Raw genomic sequence first — 27272 nt, 5'->3', positions numbered from 1 at the left:
TTGAACATATTACAACTTGAAGCGACCGTCCGTCCAGTTGATATCCCTTAATACTGTGTTGGTAAACACAACGAATATTGATTACTGTGGATAAAGGTGAACTGGCATTACAACTCTGTGCTTACATTATACTAACATCTCCATGCCTCTCTCCACCTTGCCTGCCTTCCTGTCTGTGTGTGCCATTGAAGAGCAAGCCAAAAAGATAGTTGAGGTGGTGTTACAAAAGTCGGTGAAGGCTCTAACTAACCCTGGCCAACGGTACGACGATGACAGTGATTTTGCGCCGGAGTCAGAACCAGAAAACAACACAGACTCCTTGTCAGAAACAGAGCCAGAGCGTATGTATTATCATGACGGTTTTAGACCTCCTCGCAACTGTTTATTAGTCGGTGTTAGTTTTGTTTGTGAAGTTTGACACAATTTTTTTTACCTACATGTGCACTTTTGATCCTGTTTAGTACAGGGAATGGTCACATGCACTTGTACATGTTTTTGCACACAGTTTTTTTGTGTTATATCACTGTTATATTCTAACGAGATTAAATTTGATATCATATAGCTATATGTACTAAACTTAGCAATGTCTATGTCAAGTCTATGTCATATCAAGTCTATCTCAACAATCTTGAAAAGGTACCATTTTAGAAAAGCATGTAAATCTTGGCATTTTGATTGCAACTGTACATAATGTTGTCTATAGATATAAGCCCTGAGTTGTTAAAATCAATGTGATTGATATGGTCATGAAGTACATGATTGTAAAAATGTACCTTGTAGTACTGTACCTGATAGATAGCATGCTAATCATCTATTAAGTTATTAAAATATAAAATAGTTTTCTGTATGCATAATCAGCAATCTAGACATCGATAAGCAAAATTCATTAAAAAGCATGGATTCATTAGAAATGATGCTCAAACGACAAATGAAAATATATACAATGTAGGACATATTGGCTATGCTGGTCCTAATGCTTTGATACTTGTTGATATTTCAGAGAACCCTCCTACATCCCATATATCACTCTTACTCATAGCTCTTGTCACATATTGCTTCTGTCATGGATCCTGTCCTTTATGTGTGCCCAGACTATAACTCCATGTTATTGGTTCGTCCTAACACCCTTGATCAGTTGTGTTTTTGACTCTTGTTAGGAGACAGTTTTATCCTTATACATGCAAATAATCATTTTCCTTTGTTTTCTGTAGTAGTGAATATATACCGATAATAGCAAAGATGACGTCACCATGCATAATATTGTATTCCGTATTCAACATGTTTGGTGTTGTTCATAGTTTGTAATGTTGTGAGATATAGTGACGATATTTGTTATCTTGTACTATATCAACAATTGGAAAATGTCGTGAATTCTAAATCAGATTTCTAGAATTTAAATTTTCTTAACTATCTATTTCCCAACAGAGGGTGACTGGAAAGTGTATGTGTCCACTGGGAGCATGGAGGATGCTGGGACTGATGCAGAAGTTACGCTGTACGTGTACGGAGACGAGATGTGCTCGGAGCCCATCCAACTGGGGCTGGGGAAGGATGGTCTGTTCCAACAACACACTGCTGACAAGTTCAAGGTGGGCCTAAAAGTTTAATCTGTAAATCAATGTAAACTCAATACTGTATTTTGCGGTGTATTCTGTCAGTTGCTGCCATTATGGCAAGTAGTTCCACTCCCCAATAGTTCTAGGAAAGAATGAGTATTTAAACACATCAATCCCTGGTTGATAGCTATGGTTTTTGAAGGCATGACTATTTATAGTTTTTGTCTGAGCTGGTACTCAGAATTGGAATTCATTTTATTTACTATACCACAGAGGACCATGTTTGATAATGTTGTCTATTCTAAAAAGCTTTTTTAGACTACAGGAAGACAGATATTTAGATAGGTAGAACAAACTAATGACATTGTCTGTTATATTGAATAGTTTAAATCAATGCTGTCTGCTTCCTACCAGGTGAATGTGAAAGGTGTTGGTGACATCTACAAGGTCCGGATAGGACACAACAATGAAGGGGATAGGCCTGACTGGTATCTGGAGAGACTGAAGATGAAGGACCTGAATGATTACCAGGTTTTGAACTTCAAGTTTAACCGCTGGCTGTCTCGCTCGCGGGACGACGGTGACGTATGGAGGGAGTTGCCGGTTGTCCGACCAGGGGTCGAACCATTGCCAGGTAAGGGGGAATGTTTTAGCTTCAAAGGTACAAGTAATTGATTTATTTGTTTGCTTGCAATTGTTACATCTGCTTCCAGTTGTACGTAAGGTTTCCAGCTCTCCCCCTTAGGAAGCCAAGTTCTACCAAATAATAAGTATGTGACACATTCTATAATGTTAAACACAGTTCTATAATTATGTTATGTTAAATAGAATCTGACAGACCTCAACTCAAAAGGCAAGAGATGTGCCTGGCCACCATATTGAAAATATGAAAGATTCTTATCCTTCTCATTTCTTTTTCTAGTCCTGACATATCAGGTAGCAGTATACATGGGTGCAGAATCAGATGCCAGCTTTACATCCAACCTTTGCATCACCATACACGGGAGTAGAGGAGACACTGGGTGTCGGCTGCTCCACAGGCCGCTGAACCACACCCATGCCAAGTTCCAGCCAGGACAGATGGACCTGTTTGCAGTAGAGGCCGTGTCACTGGACCGTCTGAAGAAGGTTGTCATAGCACTGGAGAATGAGTCAGGTGAGAAGAGTCAATGTAACTTCATAGAGTCCAAATTGTCTTCTTTGGGCAGGGTTCTCAGGCAAAACAGGCATTTAGGAGGTGTTTTCTCCAGCAAAAAATCTTTCAAATATTTCTACAATTGACATTTCTAACGAAATCTACATATACATGTTTGTATACAGCTAGATGACATGTTGAGAAATACCATTGAGACATTCTAGATGTCATCCAACATCTTTCATCATGAAAGAATGGAAAGAAAAAGAACGAAAAGAAAAAGAAGGAAATATGTTGGATGGCATCTGGAAAACGTCTAGTATTTCTCAAATATTGCCCAGTTGTTTGGGTTTAATTCCAAATTTAATATTATCTTCAATTCCTAGATCTTCACAAACATCCTGTTACAATTATGTCATCTAGAAGCTTGTGTCTGAAATTTTCCAAAAAGCAGTTCTTGTCCTTGGTGCTGAAAACCTTGTACTGAGTGCACCAGTCATCACATGTGTGTGTATCCTCAGGAGATGGGGTGTTCCTGGACAAGGTGGTGATTAAGGAGTCTGCAGAGTCCAACAAAGAACATGTGTTCACCTGTAACCAGTGGCTACACAAGGACAAGGGAGACGGGCAGACAGAGAGGGAGCTCAGTCTGGAAGGTATGCCATGTGGTATTGTGTTGTAATGTTGTTACCTTTGCAAGTAAGGTGTTTTAGATGGCATTTGTGTGAGTGCCTGTGTGTGTGGTTGATTTACATAAGTTGGGATGCTGTGAAAGGGTCGATATCAATTATGCAAATGAAGACCTCATTTGCATGATGAGGAAATACTATAATTCCACAGTGGGAAATGGTGGCAATGTCATACTTGCGGCATTACGAAGCTATGTAAACTTCATCTCTATTCAACCTCTTTCTGAGTAGTAAGTATCATCTTGTCACAGCTTGAGAGTTGCAATGGTCACTATAAGTATAACTACTTTTAAGATTGCTGGGATTTGAGTCCATGGTAGAAAGAAACTGAAAGTGTTCACTGTGTTTCTGAGCTTTGAAAAGTATTTGTGGGCAGAAGACAGAACAAGCAGTTTTATAGTGGTTTTCAGTTCGGCTTCGAAAACTGCAAACATAAAACCTTTGCAAAAATGTCAGCTTTTACAGTAACTGTTGTATTTATTTGGGTTGTGCCTGTTTAGGTGAGGAGTGGAAGGTTTGGGTGACCACAGCTACTGACTCCAAGTCTACCCATGGGTCCCAGGCTACACTGGTCATCTATGGTGATAAAGGGAAGTCAGAGGAGCTTGTCTTGGCTAATGAAGAAACCAAGTGCTTTGAACCAGGAGCAACTAATGAGTTTCAGGTAAGGTTCATTAAGTAAAAAGCCTCAAGTAGGCTTCTCTACCTACTTTTTTAAATTCCTTTCTGCAGACCATGTTTTATGTGTATGTACAGTCTGTAAGAAAATGTCAGAATCTAAAATGGAATTTATCTAAGTTATTATGTGCATAACAGGTCTCTACAGCAGACTTAGGAGACATCTACAAAATCCGGGTTGGATATGAGGACGAGGACAAGTGGGATGGATGGCACCTGCAACAGGCAAGTAGTAGCATATCCATCAATTTGCCACTTTCTATAGATTACATGTACATGTCTATCAATCTTACAGCTGTTCTCTACAGATATAATGACATTTTACCATCCTCCGTTAATTTTACATATGAAGGTCAACATTAAAAATGTGTCAGCATTCCAATACATGTGTTGGAATATGTGACTTACATTTCACAGACACAACCTTAGATATTTGACTAAGTATAACTTGTGGCCAGATGTGATCACTGCTTGATACATGTATGTAGAAAAAGATTTTGTTCGACTCTGTAGTACTTTTTAGATGGTTGCCATTTGTTCATTATTTTCATTTTCATATATTCTAAATTTATAACAGGTGAAACTCCAAGCTCAGTCCTCTGGGGAAGAATTCCTGTTCAAGTTTGACCGCTGGCTGTCACGGACGGAGGACGACTATGACATTGTCAGGGAGATGGCCATCACAAAGGACAGTCACAGTGTACTACCAGGTATTTGAAGATGGATGTTTCATCCTTACAGAAGTTTTCTTTCTTTCTGTGAGTCTTATCACGCCTTAATAGTTGTGAAATGGAATAGCAAAGTATTGTATTTCTAGCTTTTGCTTGCACAAAAGTGCTTGCATGATCTTAAGGATCGCATAGGCACTTGAAACATTAGTCTGCTATGCCTGTCACATGCTAGTCACATTCTGCTTTCCTTGGTCCAATTTGTTACAAGGGAAGTTAACTAACATCTACCCTTACAGAGTTTGTAATGGACAGAAATACTTTTCAAGAAATATTGTAAAAAAAAAGGCATTTACCTTTGCGATGATTTTATCTTCTGATAGGAAGAAACTGGAGTGTTCACAGTAGTTTTTAGTTTGCAATTGAAACAATGCAGTAAGCCAGCAGAAGAAAAAGCAAGCATATTTGAGGTGTTTTTAAGTTTGCAGTGAAGAGATTACTAAAACCACAAACATTGAACCATCACAAACTAATTCTAGATACAAGAACAATACAAGTAAACGTCATCTGTTCACCTGAACATGTCTGTTTTGCAGTGTTGCAGTACTATGTGTCAGTGTACACTGGAGACCACTGGGGAGCCCACACTGATGCTAACGTCTTCATCACCCTGTATGGGGAGAGGGGAGACTCAGGGAGGAGGAGGCTCTTCCACTCTACCACTAATGCAGTGAAATTTGGCAAAAAACAGGTAACATAGCACTACCAGTTATCATGTGCTACCAGTTATATATCGTGTGCTACCAGTACCAGTTATCATCCACTTTGGGTCATATCATGCTGTCATGCCTTTATCAGTGAATTTCACTTGCCGCTTGTTTTCATGAAATTGAATTTATTAAGGCAGAGCAATAGAAGGAGAAAGACTCAAGTGGACGATAATTCGTAACCCTCTCTGAATTCTGTCAGATTCTTGTAACTCTCAAAGACCTCAAAAATTTAATACATGTAAGTGATTGCACAGCATTAAGCAGACAGAGAAAACAATATCCTCAGACAATGCATTGTTTGTTAAATGAATTGATATTTCTTCCCATGGGTTACATATTTTGGCTCTGCCTGCATGCTTTTCTAAGATAAATGAAGTTTTGATGAATAGGACAATAATTAGTATCGCTACATTTTGGTATTACCATACATGTACCTTGGCTACTTCTTTATATCACTGCTCTTTGCATCATCTTATTTGAGCTAATTATTGAGTATGGAATGAAGTATCTCTCCTCTTTAAATCAGATAGGTTTTTCTTGAGTTATTTGGGTATGAAAACATATATTTTTCACACAATCCATGACTGTCCATTCCCAGGTGGACACATTCCTGATGGATGCTGTATCCCTGGGCCAGCTCAACAAGGTTGTCATCGGACATGACGGAGTAGGGTACGGTGCCGGGCTGTACGTGGACGCTGTGACGGTGCACGAGGGGGAATCGGCAGTGTCCGAGTGGTTCTTCCCATGTGGTCACTGGCTGGACGATCACATGGAGGACAGTTGTACAGAGAGGGAACTCTCACTCTTAGGTGAGTCTATGCCTGGGTAGGAATATACATGTTTATACATTTGAACCATCCAACCATGCACTGTACACATGTACATTGTATTGCTCTTTGTGTGCCTATAGGAAAAAGATTTAAAGTTCTTTGTGCACAACCAAGGCTTTTATTTTAGTCTAACCGACATTTCAGTGACCATCTGTCACCTTCCTCAGGGCAATTCTGACTGGTTCGCATTGTACTGCAGCATAGGTGTTGCTGCTTACAGATCAAACTGCAGTCCCAAACGTTAAGTATTAAGTACCTAAAAGTACATTTGTATGTGTATATATAATGTAAATACATGGTGAGTTAAAATGTTATCTTTTTTCATAACACAACAGGGCTGCGTCCAGTGGAGGCTACAGAAGAGCTACAGCGCCTGAGCAGCTCAGAGGACCGAGAAAACAAAAAGTCGAGTATGTATCTGAGCTAGTTCAGTATGTTCAGCAGTTCTAGCTCCAAAGATATTTGCGCTTAAGTGGAACAAAAGACTGAATACTACTACAAAGTCACAGTGTAGAATTTATTCATTATTTTCTGTAATGATATATTTTGTGCAGGCTCTGGTAAATCTTACAATGTCCTTGCACACACTAACTCAAGCTGCTTTCTACCAGAATTAAGCTTTAATGACATGTAGGAAAGTTAGGCTAGTATCAAGCCCTTGTCATACATTGAAATGACTCTACAATTTTATAATGTGTTATAGATGGTAACTTTACTCAGTACACACAAGTCCTTGCCACCATCTATAACAGTCGTTTTAGGTGATATCAGGAAAAGTATCAAGACCTTACTACGCATATTCTTATCCACAACTTTGCCATTTATCCACAGATGGTAACTTTACTGTGTACCTGAGGAGCAGTGACAGTGTGGGTACAGGAAGCAGGGCTAAAGTCTGGCTCACAGTGTACGGGGAGACTGGGAACTCTGGCCCCATCAACCTGGGCACGGACCAGGACAACGGCAAGTTCAGCACGCCGGGCAAGGAAGCTGTCTTTGATGTGAGTTTATCTTTGCAGATAAAACTTTTCTTTCATTTTAGTACAACTTAATTAGCTTGAGAGAATCACTTGACAACACTATGATATAGTTGCTGAAAAGTAGATGCTATTTGTCATATTGTCCTCGTCATATAGTAAATACATGACATGGTAAAAGCTACAATTATGAAGTTTAGACATCCAGGTAATATTTAAGGATGCAAAGCAACAGTTACTTATTGACTATCAACTGAATAGAATAGATGTTTCAGACAGCATTAAATTTTTGCTCTCTTTTGTCAGTGGCCAAAAGACAGTTCTTGACAGCCATTGACCAAAACACAATATTATTGTGGTTAACTGTTGTTTCCTTTTCACTGGTCAACAATCTGACAATCTGATTTCTGTTTACTTTTCCTTGTTTTAGGACTGTTTGTCGTTGGAGAATTGGTCCACTTGTTGAACAGTTCAATTATACCATAATTGCATTTCTTTGATTGAATTGAATTGAAATTGATTGTGTTATTTTGCTTGCAGATCAAGGCTGGTGAGATTGGAGAGCTGACTAAGATCCGTGTAGAGTTGGAGCCAGAAAGCAAGCCAACCACATGGCAACTAGACTCAGTAAGCTCACATTTGTGTTTTCATCTTTAGGCTCCATACCTTTACATTGTGATGTAAATGTATGGCATTCTATTAAAACTGAATGACATTTTATTAAAACTGAATGTTACAGGAACTTTCTTTTCTTAAATGAAGTAAGTCAAAGAAAAGAAAACTGAAGTTTGGTAATCAGAGGCCAAAACTATCATGCGAGGAACCGTACTGGGAGGAAGAATGGGGGATTGGCAATGAAAAGGATGGGGGATAGCGTCAAAGAATTGACAGGCATTAAAGTGAAGCATTGAGAAAAGCAGAAAACTGAGGAGGTCAAATAGGTAGTTAGACTGAGGGATATATAAATTCAGATGACATAAGACAAAAGATTAGAGTTACAGGAATTATTTACTAAATGGTAAAGCATGTAATGGCTTCAGTTTCTGCCCCATTTTAATGGTGTAGATGCTACATGTATGTACCTGCTGACAGTGTTGTTCACACCTGTCCCAGGTGCTCCTGCATGACCAGGACACAGGTGAGGACCTGACGTTCCACTGTGACTGTCAGCTGAGTGATGACCCTGACACCGGCAGTCTGCAGAAGGAAGTCCCTGTACTCAGAGCTGGCAAAATGCCACTGCCTGGTCAGTAACACATTCTTCTTTACAGTTGCATTTTTTTTGGTGGTTTATTTAAGATTATCAAGCATTTCCTTGTAGACGTAGAAACTGAGATGGTAAAAGATAAAAAGTGATCTTGAAGCAGTTTAGCTCACTGAAAAGCTATCCTTTCACTAGTGTGACTGAGAATACAGATGATATGTTCTGTGTTAAAAGGTTCATTGTTTGGGAGAAATTCCCCTACATGTAGCTCTTCTCAACATGCACAATGACTTAAGTGGACCACTGCTTAATGTCCCGTCCTAAGTATGGCAACCCTCGTGTGCATGTTGGGTGAGCAACGCAGCTTGGATCCCATCTTATGGTTTCTTGGTTTAGAGGCAGGGCCACTAACCACTTGACTATGCACACTATCAATGATATGCTTTATTCACCTATTAAGGAAGATCTTATTGAAGAACATTAAAAAGCCTTCAGCAGACATGTATTTCTTTCACTTGGAGTATGTAAAAATTCAGCTCAAACAAGCCGGCAGCTTGTCATGTCCTTGGTGCTGAATAGATATTTGCTTTTGATTTCCAGCTATCCAATCAATTTTCATGTTTGGTCAAGGAAAATAGTTTGTTAAAAGAAAACATGCTTCAGTCATACTTCCTATATGACTATGAGTATATTTAGAATAAGAAATTAAATCTCTTTTTTTCCCTTTCAGTCTTGCAGTACTATGTCATGGTGCATACTGGGGACATGGAGGGAGCAGAGACTGCTGGGAATGTTTACCTGTGTATCTATGGCAACAAGGGAGACACAGGCAAAAGACAGCTTCACAAGTCCCTCACAAATGCTGTCCCTTTTCTGAGAAAACAGGTTAGTAGGTTTCTGTTGAACCACAATAATGAAATTAACAAAATGTGGTTTCTTGAATTAATTGATATAAATGCCTCTGGTGGATGTAATATCTTGAAAATGTACTGTACCACATTTTATTTGGTTATCGTTTACACGTGAGCTTGTGAATGCTTTGGTTTGCTAATGATGTTGAATTTTCTGTTGGATGTTTTCAGGTGGATGTCTTTGTGTTGGAAGCAGTGTCAGTTGGAGACATCGAGGTCCTGAAAGTTGGACATGATGCTGACAAACCTGGTATGTCTATCTTAAGAATGTATTACACCACTTGAAGTTTTATCATAAGAATGAATTTATCCAGCTTAGCTCACTGAAGAGCTATCCTTCCACTGGTCATGACAGAGAAGACATATGCTCTGTACAGTATTTGTAGGTTTATTCTACCATAACTGTTCCCCTAGCTCTTTTCAACAAGCACAATCAACAGTAGACAATGGCTTAATGTCTGGCCTAAGTACTGCAACCCTTTACAGGTGAGCAACACAGCTGAAATCAAACTCATGGTGCCTACATTGTAGTTCCAGAGGCAGGGCCGCTAACCACAGGACTACATACACTACCATAATGCTGTTGTAGTTTATGTCGATGTATACCCTGTTAAATTCTTGTCTTCTCAAGAGTAATATTTTTTCTGCTTTGTTTTACAGGAGAAGGCTGGTTTGTGAGTAAGGTAGTTGTGAAGGAGAGTGAGTATGCACCAACAGAGGCAGTCTTCACCACAGAGTGTTGGCTGGATGCACAGAAGGAGGATGGTAGACTGGAGAGAGAGATCCCTCTGGAAGGTAAGGCCATCAATGGGTACCCAAATTTTCTACATAATATAAAAATCATAGCCATTGTGTATGTTAAACTCACTATCTTTTTAGGCGTTCAAGCTTAGAATTACCATGCTTTGCAACACAATGTTGGTGGTAAATTTGGTCAGTATTAAGTTTGTAACCTATAAATAATAGAAGGGAAGACATGATGAGTTTAGTCTTTTATACATGTACAACTATCAAATCAAATATGAAACTTTCCTGTTATAGAACAATATGTGGCAAATAGCCCCTAAAGAATGTTGGTCAACTTTTCATAAAATGCTGTGGGAAGTTTAATTACATGTATGAACCTTTTGCTTGACAGTTGTTCAGCCAGCCTCTCCTAACCCAAAGCATCAGAAAGATGGAGATAAGGAAGACAAGGAAGATGAAACCACTCAGGGTACCTGGGACATCTGGGTGACTACGGGGTCTGACCGAGACTGTGGTACAACAGCCAAGGTGCAGCTTGTAGTGTACGGAGAACAGGGTAACACTGAGCCTATTGCACTAAACAAGACGTTTGAGGCAGGGACGACACAGAAACTTGAGGTAAGCAATGTTGCTGTGTAAGACATAATTATGTGATCTTCAGATTGCTCTGGCTTTTTTTGTGTGTCTATGGAAAAGATGATAGAACACTTTATGGAAGGAAAACTGTTTCAAAAGGCATGATGTATATGTATAACTGAATACCTATTCCTACTGTCTATATTAGATTACTGTAGGTGACTTAGGAGAAATCTACAAGATTAGACTGAGCCATGATGGTACTGGGACAAGACAAGCCTGGTTCATTGAAAAGGTAATGTTTTGCTTTTTTGTGCACTATATATGGCATTCAATTAATCTAGCTTTCATGTCTCTACCATCACACGTTACCTCATAACTTTTGTCTACATTTTATTATGCTGTGTACATATAGTGATCCAAGTGATTTGCAGTATGGTTTCCTCTGTGAATAGTTTTTGACGACATACACTGTAGATGATGTTGTTGGCAATTCACTCAACAAGAAGATTCCTTATAAACAACCAACAACTTTTTTTCATAGACATTTTGGCGACTGTTTGTCACCTTCCTCAGGGTGATTTTTATTGGTTCACATTGTACTGAAAGATTGGTGTTGCTGCTTACAAATGCCGTTCCAAATACACTTGGCTGTGTACAAAGAGACTTGTTAATCAGTATGGTGTCTTACAGAAAACTGATTTCTTGTTTGGATGATGACCCACAGATAAAGATGAAGGACCGTCACACGAGACAAGAGTTCCTGTTCACCCCCTGCACGTGGCTGTCTGACCAGAGTGAACAAGGTGCCATGATCGAGCTCCCTGCCATCAGGCCTGACATACCACCACTAGAAGGTAGGTGGTTTCAAAATCAACTCTTAAATGTAGGTGTTTTGTTTTCAGTTTACTTTATTTTAATGGTGTGTTTTCAAGTTTGTTCTTACTGGCTAAAATCCAAGGTTGGTCAGGGCTTAATGTTGTCTCAGCTGTGTGGCTGAAGTTACCCTGGAGTTGGTCCAGGTTTAAATTTACAGTGGGCACGTCCTAGAATATGTTATGAGAGGTCATTTTAATTTCTTGTCCTCAATTTTCTGCTATATCAGTATATGTGTGTCTATTGCTTAATGGCAAATGCATAGACAGAAGCAGCAAGAAATTTTCAATTATGAAGTTAAAGAATTCACAAGAGCTCCTTCTTGTTATACTTACAATTTCATACCTCACATTTGTAATTTACTGTATCGGGTTGCTACTGTCTTTCTGACTACCAGGTAACATTTGCGTATTGAGTTAATACAGAAAAATACACAAATAAATTTTTACTACTATTAAGTTCTGACAAAAGTAGACTCGTTCAACCCTTTGACTTTTCTACTTTTTAGAGAGGACGTATGAGGTATCTGTCTACACGGGAGACGTACCTGCGGGCGGTACGGAGGCCAGGGTGTACTTCACCATATTTGGTGACCATGGCGACACAGGGAGACGGATCCTCACTAACTCCATCAACAACACTGACAAGTTCCAGCAGGGACAGGTAATAAGTGTTTTCATGATGGTAACATAAATGTAAAGACTTTCATGTGTCAACCTTTTCAAGACATTTATCTGTTGCTTAGGGCTTTTCAGCTTCATGTTATGAAAAACACATCAAAAACCTGTTTTAATGATAGTATGACTGCCACAGTGTCACAGTTATGTTTACTTAGAATTTTGCTCTTTCTACTGAACTTTTTTATGTATCATTAAAGTAAGCCCTTTCCTTTTCTGCCATAGGTTGATGTGTTCCATATAACTGCTCTGGACGTGGGGAAACCAAAGTACATCAACATTGGTCATGACAACCTGGGAAGAGGTAAGGGTGCATCTACTAGATGAAAGTGAAATATAATCTCGACATAGTTTACCACAATGAAGAGAATCTGATACTGTTCAACTGGTCTTGACATAGAAGACAGATGCTATGTACATTGTATAGTATGTACAGGTGCATTGGAGAAATTCCCCTTGCTCTTTTTGACAAGTGCAGTTAACAGTGGACCAAGACTGATAACACTCTGTCCTTATCATAAGGACTGTGACTCTGGCCAGTAGTGTGCATGTCAAGTGAGCGACATGTCTGGGATTTGAACTCAGGAGTGTTGATCTAGAGGCAGGACCGCTAACCACTGGACTAAGCATGCTACTTGAATGCTCTAAAGTCTAAAGAAACTAAAATTGTTTATAGATGAGTTTACAACAGTATTGTGTATATTTTACATTAACAAGCTTGTTAATTTTGTTCCCCAGGTGCAGGTTGGTTCCTGGACAAGGTGACCCTGAAGGAATCTCCAGAAGCCACGTCAGAGTACATCTTCCCCTGCTCCAGATGGCTGGACAGCAGCATGGAGGACGGCAAGACTGTCCGCACCCTGCGTCTGCTGGGGGAGGTCAACGACGATGACAACACGCGGGAAAAAGACTCCGTCACAGGTAAAGCCATATTCTCTGTATCTGCTAGCATGTAGCTAGCAGTTGTCTGGAGAAAAAGATGTGGCATAGTAAAGTGTAAGAAAATGCTGATCTCATAATTCTATGTTGAAGTACATTTATATTTAGTTTGTTGGATTAAAATGTGATCTTTATCAAATGCTTGAGATTCTGCATTCCCTTGACAAGTTCCCTTTTTTCCCAATTTCAGGCTTTGTATGATGGAAATAGCATGCTATATACTGCCCTGCACTACAAATAGATACTTTACATTATTACTAAAGAGCTACATTTGTAAAAGAATGCTGAAATGTGCATTAAAAAATCATAGCAAACCATCTTAAGGAGTTTTATATCTGAAGATAGTTGGTTAACTGACAAATGATAACATATTTTAGTATCATCAATCAGTTTGATAAAACTTGAATATGATTGTTACAGAGAGTAAACTACTCTGTAGATTAAGTGATCACTTTAAGTATTAGACATTTTGAGACAATAGACTACCAATGTTGCTGAATTTTTTTCGTCAGATATGCAGACATATGAAAACTGATTAATTATCAGACCAGTTTCTAGACCATTAAAATCCATCTGGTGATGCTAAACACTGTTGATAACAGGAATCTGTTATATACAATCCACAACAGAGCTGACAAGAAAGGATTTCAAGCAGAAAGTTGTATCTATTGTTAAGAGATATATTTAAAGGGCACAGTGCAATACAAAGCTGTACACACTGGCAAGCCAGCTGCATAAGACAGCGGCAGTGCATGAAAACCAAGACTCACAAGCGGCTGTTAATGTATAAGGTATAGGACTTCAGCAGAATTGACAAATGCACATTTTATTTTGTCATTTATTAATCAACAGTTTTCCTTATTTTATATTTTGTATTTCAGTTGAATAGTTCACTTGTTTGGCTTATTATGATAATAAGTTATTTACTTTTTCTAAGTTGTCATGTTATTTTGCAAATTATTAACACCTCTCACATGCATGAACGTGTGTTATTCGAGGCATCTCAACCCACACCATTGAGCATTACGTTGAATGAGATGACTGAATCCCTGCCGTGGCTCTTTGTTTTCATCATGATGATAATGCAATGCATGTTGTTCTACACAATGTAATCACAATATAACTGCAAGGAAGCTAGCCTCCTTCACAGACTTCTAGCAGTATTGACTTTATGTTTGGACAGTGCATACAGAAAGTTAGAGCATAGAGAATCTTAGGCCATGTTGAAAATCACTAATCATGCATTTTCCTAAAATAAAATAAAGCCAAGGATGCCAGAAGTCTAGAAGGAGGCTACAAGGAAGTTATACATTTGTATGTTTTAACCATTAGCTAACTAATAATCATGCACAGTAGCATGCATGGGTATTAACACTGCTTGGCTAATGTGTATATGATCATGCTTTTCTTTTGTTGGATTTACAAGTTTTGAACTCTGTGGATTCCCTCCTAAGATTTATAGGAGATTTTTCAAACCATCTTGAATTCTAAATATCAGATATTTTTAGATCTATGGCAGTTTGAGAAAGGCAATTTTGGGATGGTTGATCTCATCCTGATTCAAAACTTCTCATTTCTAAAGCATCTATGAGTTACCCATGCCAAAAGTGTAATGAAAACTTAATTATACTGTTTGCACCCCCTCCTCAGAGGGAGAGTGGAAGTGCTGGGTGACCACCAGTAATGTCCCAGCTGCGGGGACTGACTCAAATGTCTACATCAAGGTGTTTGGAGAGAACGGTGTCTCCGAGGACATACTGCTGAACAACAGTGACAAGAACTTCCAGAAGGGACAGATGGATGAATTTGATGTGAGTGGAAGTGTATTTGCATATTGTAATCAATGTAGAGACTCTCATGTTGTTTAAAGTAAGAACATATGAGGGGTGACCAGAAGTAAATCATACAACTCAAACTTTATATTAAATAACAGTGTCCCAAAATTTCATTTGTGCACCTTCTTTCTCAGTAGCTATATTGATTAGAGCCATGCAAGTAAAACATTTTCTCTTGTTTGTTTTACACAGTTGCATCTTGGGAAGGATTTGGGAGAAATCTACAAGCTTCGAGTGTGGCATGATGGGAAGACATCCTGGCACCTACAACAGGTGAGTTTGCTAGGCCTTACCTAGGGTTGTGGTATTAACCTCATTGCTTATGTACATCTTGTGGTCAACATGTGATGTAATATTCCACAACAGTAAGAAAGGTATGTCTTTGACGTCTTAATCTTGGCATAGATAATGGTGACTTGTGAGTGATACACCCACAAATTACGGCCCAATTTACATTTATTTCTCAAATCTGTAGTACTACACATTGTAATCTGCTACTGTAGTAGACTACAAATTCGTGTCCAATTTACTTACACCCACTGGCAGGGAGCCTAGTCTACTACATTTTATGTCTACACCTAGTTCGAAGTCTCATAGAACCTGAATGTAGTACTCAGAGGCTGTAGTAGATTACTGTTACATTAGTAGACTATACTTCATTTCTTTTTACATTCAGAAAAAAGCTGTAGTCTACTACAGTAGTAGACTACGATGTGTAGTACTACAGTTAAGATGACAAGTGGAAATTGGGCTTAAGTCATGTTTCTTCCCCCAAGGTCAAACTCCTGGACATGCACACTAACGAGGAGCTGAAGTTTGACTTTGACTGCCGCCTGGTGTCGGAGGGACAGGAGGGTTCCATGGTCAGGGAGCTGCCGGCCATCAGGACAGGAAAGGACATACTGCCATGTGAGTAGAAACAATATGATGTAGAAAAAAGTATAAAAGAGGTAAAGGTAGCCCTATAGCCCTATTGTGTCCAGGGCACGGTGTTGGAAGGTGAGGCCCATCCCTTTCCTCCCACTGCCTTTTACCGCCCTAAGCATTTTTGCACCTGGGTGTAGTAAGGAACTTCGCATTAAGTTCCCAAGAGTACAAGATCAGTAGCATGGACAGATTTTAACTCAGGACCTCTGTCTTCTGGGCCAAAAGCTGCTGCAGTTATCCCACATGACACTGCATCATCCCATTACCGACCCACAATACCAGCGTTAAAAAAAATGATATTCTTATTGTTTTGCTACCATAAGAAAAGGTACAAAGTGTATGAAATGTGTTTTCCTATGCTGTAGCATATACTCATATACCTTGGCTTTGTTTGTGTTGGCATGGTCTATATCAGTATTGAATGAAATTATGTAAAATGAATGTTGCTGTCTTGATACCTTGCCTGTATCTTATAATGTTTATTTCATAAGTAGCATACATTGTACATGTACAATGTAAGTCTGCTGCTAAAATCTCATGTTACACTTATCTCCCACAGTGGTGAACTACAATGTTAGCATCATCTCCAAGCCTTGTGAAGGCAACTCCAGTGAGAGACCACTGTTCAGCATCAACCTAGTTGGTGAGAGGGGAGACACTGGTGTGAGACCACTTCTTGCTCAGCCGGAGGTCAGTGAACAAAATGATGGCAGTTTGAAGGTTAGTTACATTTCAGTTTGATTTTTTCTTTACATTCTACAATCCAAAATCCTTTTGATGTGTTTAAATTCCTCCTAATTTTCATTCAGTATTTGTCTTTTACTTTCAACATTTTTTTGTTTTGTTGCAAGACAAATCTTACAGCATACTGTTATCACTATTTCACATGTAGAGCTAGTCTAAGAGAGTTTCTATATTTTTCAGTATGGTGATTTTAATGTTTATGATTGCAGGTTGATGTCCACCATGTAGAAGCTGTGTCTATAGGAAAGCTGCAAAGAGTTGTGTTGAGAAAAAGCCCATCCTACCCACCGTATGTCACCAAAGTGGTGGTGAAGGAAGGAGACTTTGCTAGGACAGAGACAGTGTTCCAACATGAAGGGTATGTCTGTGCCAAGACTATATGCCATATTCAAAGTACGACAAGGTATTTAAGGTACATTTGTATCATAGACTCCAGGAAGAATAGATTTTGATGGAGATCTCAATAAATAAACAAACAAACAAACAAAGAAGCAGTCAACCCTTAGACTGAGGACTAAGCATGATACTTTTTCATTAGCTGGTAGTGCAATGCAGCCTATTAAAATGTTTTAAACTGTTGATGAACATGCTTAAACAGCAGCATGTGTAAAGAACTATAATGCCTGCCTCTATCTAATGTTGCTGTTGACTTATTGTTGCAGGTTTGTTGGTGATCATGACCGACCACAGGATGAGGCAGAGCAGGAACTCACAGTGTCTGGTGTGTATAACTTCAAATAAACCATGATTATCACTCATTGATGAAAAATTTTGCACTTTTCTTGTCAAGTTGAATCGGCTTATTGTAACAGATGTTGTGTAAGCCAACTGTTCAATGATGCTGTGTTTTACAGAAGTGGCAGTCTGCACTCCGTCAGATAGAAGAGACAAAGAGGAGATTCAGACTCGTAAGTTTAACTTTCGTTAGGAATTTTCTGCTGCACTCACATACACTCACTCTCTGGTGTATTTTCTGTTGTTTGTCGTCAGACAAGGGTTGGACACGCAGATTTACGTAGATGTAGAGGCTTGATGGCAGCCCACAATCAGCCTTTGTCTTTTGTGTAACGGCACTATTCAACTAGTTAAGATTAAGAACTTCCCTTATGTTGTCAGTCAATCATCACAGGGTCATCCATGCTTTTCCCCCTCTACATACACCCCAGGCTGCATTTTGTATGAAAGACTTAGTATACTCCGAGTCTTGCTAACAAGGACTTTGCTCAATCCAAAGTACTTGAAACAAAGAAGAAGTTGCAACATATAACATGAGCCATGCCCTTGTAAAAGTTGTTAGGCATATCACAAAGAATGCTGCAAAAGAAAATCACAAATCAGTTTAAAGTGAAAAAGGGATAGGTTACCCATTGTTTCAACATTTTACCCACAGATGTATTTATATAATAGATAGACCGAGATGTTATTTGTTGACAAGAGGGGAAGAATTCAAGTTTACCATCTTGTATTTCAGAGGGAGAGTGGCAGGTGTGGTGCACGACCAATGAGCACGCTAACGCAGGCACACACGCCCAGGTGCACCTGGTGGCGTACGGAGACAGGGGGGACAGTGGGCTGCTCACGCTGCAGAACGGCGATCATGACTGCTTCTCATCAGGCAGGACCAGCGAGTTCAAGGTTGGTGGAGCAACTCCTATATCAATGCTTTAAATGCCCACTTGCACACTTACAAACACAACCACATTTTGCTTGGCACAGCATAATTTTAAACCCAAATTTCGCAGTTGGAATACTGCTTTTCTCCCACCTACGTGCATAAGCTTTTGTAATTATTTCTTGATAAGATAAAACATATTAAGTAGTTACATGTAACTGGAAGAGAAGATAATGGATAAGTACCTGATTCGAAGAAAGTAATAACGTGGAATTACATTTTTTTGTAAGGCAGCCTGAAATGTTTATGACGCAACTTGGCTTTTGACTCAGGTTGCCACAGTGAGATTATGTGATTGGGAAGAATATTTCTTTTGCAGCAAATACGATTACAAACAGAATTCTTATGAATCAGTGAAAATGACTTTCATTTGTAATAATAGTAGTACGTTACTGAGTTTTTATGTTTAACTTTGCAGGTCAATGTTGGGTCCATTGGGAACGTTTATAAGATCAGGATTGGGCATGACAACACTAAGGAGTACCCCGGCTGGTTCCTGGAAAAGGTATGTATTCGAAAATGTATTGTGATATTGTACCAAAACATTGCTGTTATAACTTATAGGCACCACATTGAACAGCGAACCTAGTTTCTCTAATACCAGTTGAAATGACCAGATGGCATCAACACATTTTCTTTTCAGTTTCACGTGCATAAGAGTAAGACTTAACTAAAATTAAGTTTCATTGGAAAATCTGTCTCAGCCCTCAATCAATCAGTTTATAGGCATATTCGATTCAGGTACATGTATGTATTACTATATATGCATTTAAGTTTGTGGGGAATTAATTTTGTGGCAGTGGAAAATGGAGTGTTTGTGGTTGTTTTGAATTCACGGTAGCGCCATCCCGCAAACTGATTAACAGTACTGTACTGTAGTCGCAAACTGCATCATGAATATTTCCGAACGGACGCTAAACCGGATAGTGAGTGAGTGTGTGTGGTTCAGCGGCCACCGCAAAAGCTGCGAATATTAAACCACCATGAAAGTTTCTGCATTTACAGTATACTTAGAACAAACAGAAAGCTTTGACTTCAGCTTGCTTATTCTCAGAAGATCTAATACCATTGTAAAATATGTTAGAGCCTTCAAGCATTCAGTTCACCGAAATTTAAGTATACATGTATATTATACTAGGACAAACAAACAGTTTTGTCTTTAGCTTGCTCATGCCCATGACTCCACAGATCCGTATGAAGGATGTGCACACCCTGGCAGAGTTCAGCTCCCAGCCCAGACGCTGGCTGGCCACAGACTCCAGTAATGGGGATGTGTGGATGGAGATCCCCACAGTCTGGCCTGGAGAGGACACACTTCCAGGTAATGATAACAATCATAGATTTATTACAAATTCTTGTCCGTGGGCTAATTGCAAGTGACAAAGAATGACAGGCAAACAATGGTTAACAGTATAGCAGTAAATGGCTACTCTAGTCTAAGTTACTGTGTTTGACTTCTTTTTCTGAGACTGTGGAAGACAAAGGTTCTCAGCTTTTCTGTAATGTCACATTATCAACGCTGGAGTCTGATGGGTCTTAACCAATATCCCACTGAAGTAGCCATTTGGCTACCAATGCTCTATTGGTTACAGGGTTAGGCAGCAGGGAGAGGGTTAAGGATATTTCATTTAAGTTGAATGTTCATCATTCTTTGCTATGTTTTAAAAGACACAGTCATGGCTCTTTTTTATCCCTTGAAAGGATAGACAGCCCAACATTCTGTGAGCTTTTGAAATATTGAGTGTGACTTTTTGGGGATTTCTCAGTTGTTACAGCACAAAGCTTTTAAAGACAGAAAAATTGTCTTTCACCTGTAATGATAGGCACTTGACACAAAAGATTGTTGTGTAAGACAACATTTGAGATGAAATGTTTGTCAACTTTGACACTAATGAAACTGTACCTGTCCACAGTGCTGAAGTACCAGTTGGAGGTCCACACCACTGACCAGTTCAGCGCTGGGACAGACTCCAATGTGTACATCACCATATATGGGCAGAGAGGGGACACAGGGAAGAGAGAGCTGGTCAGGTCACAGAACAATGACATGAAGTTTGAGCAGGGACAGGTGAGTGACATGTGTCAATCACTTTACATGGGCTACTCCATGTAAGGCATTGTTGGAGAAATGGTACTAAAAGTCATGATGTTTTAGTCTTACCCTTATTACTTCCTACTCTTTTATTGTCATTTTGCTCGTACCATAGCCTCTCTATTTTAAAAGTATAGCAATTTCTAGTTTTTCCACTCCTCAATTTATCTCATGTCTTCACCACCTTTTATATGAAATAAAACAAGTTCATGGAGACAAACAAAATACATTATTTGACATCACCAGTAGACCTGAATTCTATGGCTGCTAGAGGTGTTGCATATGTCTCATACAGATGCTACAGTAATTAGAATGTAGTGAAGTGTTATGTCTTTTTTGTATCAATATTTTTTACTGTTAATGTTTTAGATGGATCTGTTTGAACTGGAAGCTGTGTCCCTCGGGGAGCTACAGAAGGTTGTCATAGGCCATGATGGACATGGACTAGGTATGTTTTTCTCACAATAGGGCCCTGTGACATCTAGCATACAGAATCCTAAAGTAAAGTCATTCGGAATTTGCTTAGTCAGCACTTTATCTCTCCCATTCACGTTGTTGTGGCATATTATTGTACAAATCACTAGCCTTAGTGCAAGACATGCAAATTTTAACTGCAATTAGATCTTAATTGGTACGTTTTTGTAAAGTAAAAGCAGCTAGCTTCTATAAAAAAAATTCTTTCTTGGTCCATAGTAGCCCCATCAACAATAGTATACATCTGATTCAGTGGTTCTGTGAAATATCTGACTGTTTCCAAAATCATATCCAGTTGCTTGAGTAACTGCTTTTTGGCACAATAGTTTACAGAATTTCATCATAAGTAGGAAGATGTTGTACAGGCAGGTGATGAACATGTTTTGTCCTGTTAACAGGAGCCGGCTGGCATCTGGACAAGGTGGTCATCAAAGAGTCTCCAGGTGCAGAGGAGAAGTACACCTTCCCTTGTGGCAGGTAACCACATCCATTGTACTTCTTCCATTGTCTGTTTCCACTGTCTAAAGGCAGTTTTTCATTGTGTGATTACATTGTGAATGTCAGTTTCGCACCATGGAGAGAACAAGTGTGAAGTCACAAGGGGTAGCAGTGACAGGACCAGGGTGAACTCATAGCACTAAAATCATTATAAATGCAAGGCCAGCACTAAGGACAGAACCATTGTTGAGTCATAGAGGAATTATAAGTATAAATGAATGTTCAGCACCAGGGACAGGGCCATTGTGAAGTCACTTGGAGAATAATCAGTCTGTCTGTAAGTTCAGCACCAGTACACAAGGAGGAGACAACACACAAGAAGGATACATTCAGCACCAAGAATAGTGCCAGTGTGATGCCAATAGGAGGAGGATTAATGTTTTCAGAACCAGAGACAGGGCCAGTGAGATAACATTTGCACATTATTTAAGAAACACTTAGTTGGGTTGACTACAACACTGAATGCTTGAAAAGACCTGTCCTTGGTGCTGGCAAAAAAAAAAAAACATAAAGCACCAACACTGTGCTATCACATTAACTTTTCATTGCCACACTTGTTCACAGTGTGATTAGATGCCAGTTTTACTAACAAAATGTGTTTTGTGTAGATGGTTGGATGAAAATGAAGATGACAAGCAAACAGAGAGAGAACTGCTGGTACAAGCAGAGAGCTCAGCCAAGTCTCCTGACCATGCCCAGGCCACAGAGGACACCACAGACAACAAAAAAGGTATATAGTTCTTTTGTACAGTTCAAACATTTAACAGATTAATGATATCTGTCGTAGAATAGATAGATTTTGTTTAAATCGGTGAGTATTTTGTCCATTGTAACAAGTACAAAATCAGCATTTTGTTGCTATTTTGCCTTTTAGAATAACTTGTGATTTATGTCTATGCATGAGCAGCAGTGGAGAGCTGGCTCTTATGAAATGATTGTTGTCCCCTCAGATGAGTGGACGGTGCGTGTGACGACCAGTGAGGATGTGAATGCGGGCACTGATGCACAGGTCACCCTGACTGTGTACGGAGACAAGGGGAACTCAGGACCCCTACAGCTGGGGGTCGGACAGAGCGGCTTCTTTGAGAGAGGGAAGATAGACGAGTTTGATGTAAGTGTTCTGAAGATGTACTTCTCCTTACATTTAAACTAAACTCGGACTGCTTTGGGACTTTTTGTGACTCTTAATTTTTAGTTATCTTTTGGTATAAGACATTTTGCTAAAGTTATTGTTATGATTTGTTTAAAGGTGAAGGTGGGAGATGTTGGGAAAATTTACAAGATCCGCCTGGAGCAGGACAACAGTGGAACAGACCCAGGCTGGAAAGTGAACAAGGTATGGTACAGCAGGTCTTAAAATTTCTGTAGCTGCCATAGCAAAACACACAGGTAGGGTCTTTGCAAGTATCCTGGTCATTGGCAAGGGAAGGCTCAGCGTTGATAGTTGGGTGTATAAGTATAGTATGTAAGATTTTGTGACAATTGAAAAAGAATGATGCTTAAAAGAGAACAAACTACAGAAAAATGATTTCTGTAACAAAAGAGATATGTATCTGTAGCTTTCCTTTGGCGGAACACACCAGCAGTAGCTGGTTATATTACACTGAACGACCTGTCACACCTAACTTTTGCGCATCTATTCGCACATCTATGTGTTATTTAAAACTATCCTTCGAAGATGCCTCTACTGTGCTTGGTGATAACAAATACCACTTTACGATAGATTGTGATTGGGTACGTTACTAAAACGGTTTTAATTCTGTGGCATTTCCATATGTTCTACTTGTTCTTGACATGTACTGTTGTGTTGTGTCTATAGGTGGAGCTGGCTCACCCCAGTACAGGTGAGAACCTTGTGTTCACCTGTGAGCGCTGGCTGGCAACCAACCAGGACGACGGGCAGACCTGTCGAGAGCTGCCCACTGTACGAGAGGGGGAGGAAACACTACCAGGTACATGTATGGCCATCGTTATGATTTTCTTCTGAAGTTTTCTAGTACTGGTAAATGAGTATTCTCATATCTTCTACTCCACAAAGTCAACAAGAGCAATGATCAGTGTCACCTCTTAAGGTCTTGTTCCTGTATAACTCTGAGTGTATACTCTAAACAATTTGGGCTCAAAGTGATTGAGCCCCAAATGCATGTTTTAGGTTGATTATAAGTTCTTGATCCCACCTGATGTAAACAAAATCTGAGATGAAAGCTCGTGTATTACTAACAGGGTTATATAGGAAAGTTACGTCCTCCGTATGATAGGTTAGACGTGTACGTTCTTTTGTCATGAGTGGCGGTGGCTGAAGAGACTTTTGCGGACAGTGGGTAATTTGCAGTTATAGATGGCATACATATAGATATTGTTTCTTTGGTTATATTCAGGGGATTTTGTTTTCATTGCATAAAGAACCAGTGTGCTTGCAATAGAAAGCAAGCATCTCAAGAAAGAATGTTTGTTTGTTTGTTTGTTTGTTTGTTGGAAAAAACAGCAATAAAAGGTGTATATTTTTCCATGAAGGTCAATAGAAGAGCCTGATTAGCCTTATCATACTTCTGTATCTGTATCAATATAGCCGGTATAACTGCCCTTCGGCGTAACACACCAGCTAATACTTGTCCTTGGTGCTGAAGTGTTGATTGCCTACATATATTAATGTAATTGAACTTCTTTGTTTTAAACCAGTCCACCTGTACCAAGTTGGTGTTCACACGGGTGACCTGGAGGAGGCATCTACAGACTCTAACGTCTACATAACCATGTATGGCAAGAGAGGAGACACTGGGAAGAGACAGCTGGTCAACAAACTCAATGATCATACAACGTTCCAGAGAGGAAAGGTAAGTGCACATGCTATAAAGTTGATTCTGTAGTATAATGTTACACCTTTTGAATCCTAAGTTTGAATTGTTGGTTGTCCCTGTACATGTATGCAATTACAACTTGGAGGTAGTCCACTGTTAGTGGTCTGTGCGCTCAACTACCATAGTCTTTCCCAGATGCTGAGTACTAAGCAGAGAAAGCAGCATGTACCATTGTACCATTTCTAAAGTCTTTGGTATGACTCAGCTGGGGATCAAACACACCACCTACCGACTGCAAGGCCCTGACACTATCCATTTGGTCATTGCACTGGTGTATTATTACCATCCATTTATGAAGTACAACTACTGTCTGTACAGTAGTACTTTTGTGTATTTTCCACAGTGAGCTTTTCTTTTCAGCCATTGCCCTAAATGTGCCAAATTACATCTACAGGTTGACCTGTTTGAGGTGGAGGCTGTGTCCCTGTCTGACCTGTCTAAGATTGTGATTGGCCAGGACGGCTCCAGGTCAGACTGGTACCTGGAGAAAGTGCTCATCAAGGAGTCTCCCTCCAGCAAGGAGAGCTTCCAGTTTCTCTGTAGCAGGTACAGTAGCTGCTCCCATGTCTTAAGCTCCAAAGAGTTGGCAAGAGGAAAACATTAGTGCTGTCCTTCCATTTGTCATGAGTATTACTGATGGCCGGGCCTGTCCTTAGTGCTGAAGTGATGATTTCTTACAATGCTAAGATGTTTTAAAACAGAGGTACATTTGTAGCATTGATAATTTTGCTGTACTCTAAATATTCTCTGTAGATTAAGTAGAAATTGATTCATGGTTTTGTCAAAAGAATATATTCATTATTTTTACCCTGTCATCAAATACTATTGTATGCAACATACATGTATGAACATATAAATCTATATGCAGGTGATGCAAGTTTGGTTGTTGCAATATAGCCAAGCAATGTGTATAGTTGTACTATCTCAACTACAATAAATATGTTAATGCTTATGAAGAAAACCGAGTGAGTCTGTTAAAAAAATTCCATAGGGTCCAATTTTTTAGTAATCTCTTAATAATATGTTAACCTTTAGTAAAGTTGACAGTTGACTCACAAAAGATGACACAAAAGTAATGTTTTCATTTCCACCCCTTACCATTGAAGTTGGCTGTCCAAAGACAGAGGTGATGGACAGTTGGAGAGAGAAGTGCCTGTTAAGAAGCAGGACTACATCATCCAGGTGTACACCGGAGATAAGTTTGGTGCAGGCACTGACTCCACTGTGCACATGGTCATCCATGGAACCCAAGGGGTCTCTACAAGACTCAAGCTCCTCAACAACATGGAAGATCACAACAAGTTTGAATCTGGAGGGGTGAGTCATTGGCTATGCTATCAGGCAGGATGTTTGTTGAAACAATTTTTAGTTTGTAATGGAATCAAATTTTGTTTTGTTTGACTCCTGAGTGTTAAAGTTGCTGTATCCACGCACTGTTTAGTGATCCTTTCCACAATGAAAAAGTTCCATTTCCTCTATGGTAACATTGGTTAATAGGAAGCACAAATAGGTTTGGAACTTTTCCTTGAAAAAATATTTTACTATTCCATCATTAGACATTTTAAAAGAAAAAAAGATTGATGTAGAATGATATAACTTATAGATGTAATGGCAAATAAAAGATGATATTCTTATTGGTATGTAGTAGTCAAGCACAATATTTAAGTATTATAGTAAATTTTGATAAGCTGTATTTGTCTTAGACGTTTGTTAGTTTGCTCAGTACAAATTGTATTACTTTGCTGAATAGTGCAATTCAGTTAACAACATGCACATCTAGTTAACTTCTAGACTGTTGTTTTGAATGTTGAAATAAAAACCAAATCATCAAGAATTTTCTGCATCACCAAAGCAAAGAATTGATCTTTACTCACAACAACATTTCTTCTTCCCCTCAGGTTGACACCTTCCTATTAGAGACCTTGCCAGTTGGAATCCCCAAGAGGATTGTGATAGGGCATGATGGGAAGGGAAGAGGTGAGTCATCTTTTTTCCACCCTCTTTTTCTTGTCCTTTGTCGCATTCTCAACTGGAAGACTTGCAAGGAAGTCATCAGCCCTGTTATTGCGATATTGCAATCCAGAAAGTTGTTCTTTCAACAATTTATGAACTGGATACTCTTGTGATTCAAAGCAAACACATTGATTTTTTTTTCAAATGTACAGTCAAATTGTTCGTCCTTGTGGGCCATATTGCCTGACAATAAACAGATAACGCAACAACAATTAGCAAAGCTCAATATTAAAGTAAGAGTGGCAAGAGTTTATATCTTACACATTACCTGTTACCGGTTACAAATTTGTATGATTTGCAGCATTGTTTTTCCATGACATACAACGAAGTGGACTTCAACAATAGGATTTGCTTTTCTCAGAATAGTTGCTATATCCTCCCCCTTTCATCCTCACAGGGTCTGGTTGGTACTTGGATAAGGTGATCATCAAAGAATCTGAGTCTATGGATGAGAAGTTTGTGTTCCAGTGTGACAGGTCAGTTTCACAGAAATTTCAGCCCATTTTGACCTTCTTTCATTTAATTCATTTCAAAGTTGGACTTTAAACTAGGTGACTCTTGTATGGCCTTGAGTGTAAAGCAATTGTACTGCTAATTTGTTTGTTTTTGTTTGCTTGCTTTCTGATAATTATGTAGAAGGATTAGTCAATGTATTTGTGTCGCCTAGGCCTAAAAGTAGCTTTCTTGCTTGCAATCGTAACACTAGTTCACCTTTATCCATTGACATTGTTTCTAAAAACAGGGTATTTGGAGATATCAAGTCAACATAGTGGTTTCCAACTGCAATCTTTTTAGACAAAGGCAAACAAGTTTTACATCCTGGCATGGTATTGCTGCCAGGTTTATTTTACTAAATCCATGATAGTTCCATAAGTCATACAGTCCCTGACTTTTTTGTCTCCTGACTGCAGGTGGCTGGATGA

At 39.2% G+C, this 27272-nt stretch overlaps 1 protein-coding gene across 1 annotated transcript; it reads left to right on the top strand.

Moving 5' to 3' along the window:
- Window positions 1-142: 142 nt before the first annotated feature.
- LOC118403106 (lipoxygenase homology domain-containing protein 1-like) lies at window positions 143-26904 on the top strand. Its single transcript, XM_035801588.1, has 45 exons — window positions 143-341; window positions 1426-1589; window positions 1971-2190; window positions 2479-2712; window positions 3213-3347; window positions 3881-4044; window positions 4197-4283; window positions 4636-4768; window positions 5323-5477; window positions 6095-6308; window positions 6665-6739; window positions 7161-7330; window positions 7847-7933; window positions 8420-8552; window positions 9241-9395; window positions 9593-9671; window positions 10082-10216; window positions 10560-10786; window positions 11472-11601; window positions 12129-12283; window positions 12523-12601; window positions 13036-13218; window positions 14887-15047; window positions 15264-15344; window positions 15848-15980; window positions 16558-16688; window positions 16952-17100; window positions 17405-17463; window positions 17597-17650; window positions 18214-18377; window positions 18833-18919; window positions 19603-19735; window positions 20328-20482; window positions 20876-20954; window positions 21379-21457; window positions 22087-22208; window positions 22429-22589; window positions 22728-22814; window positions 23298-23430; window positions 24158-24312; window positions 24731-24882; window positions 25443-25653; window positions 26235-26313; window positions 26747-26825; window positions 26901-26904. Exons 1-45 carry the CDS (start codon window positions 143-145, stop codon window positions 26902-26904), a joined length of 5961 nt encoding a protein of 1986 aa, XP_035657481.1.
- The last annotated feature ends 368 nt before the right edge of the window (window positions 26905-27272 follow it).

This window comes from Branchiostoma floridae, chromosome 2 (assembly GCF_000003815.2).
Source record: "Branchiostoma floridae strain S238N-H82 chromosome 2, Bfl_VNyyK, whole genome shotgun sequence".
Lineage (NCBI taxonomy): Eukaryota > Metazoa > Chordata > Leptocardii > Amphioxiformes > Branchiostomatidae > Branchiostoma > Branchiostoma floridae.
This window is presented reverse-complemented; position numbering and strand designations above follow the sequence as displayed.

What these genes read in the sequence shown, in the direction of transcription:
- LOC118403106 (XM_035801588.1), top strand. Translation starts at nt 143, where the DNA reads ATGCCTCTCTCCACCTTGCCTGCCTTCCTGTCTGTGTGTGCCATTGAA. An exon ending in GGACGACACAGAAACTTGAG is followed by an intron (nt 10,787 to 11,471) that starts GTAAGCAATGTT and finishes GATGACCCACAG; the next exon opens with ATAAAGATGAAGGACCGTCA. An exon ending in GCAGGAACTCACAGTGTCTG is followed by an intron (nt 17,464 to 17,596) that starts GTGTGTATAACT and finishes TGTGTTTTACAG; the next exon opens with AAGTGGCAGTCTGCACTCCG.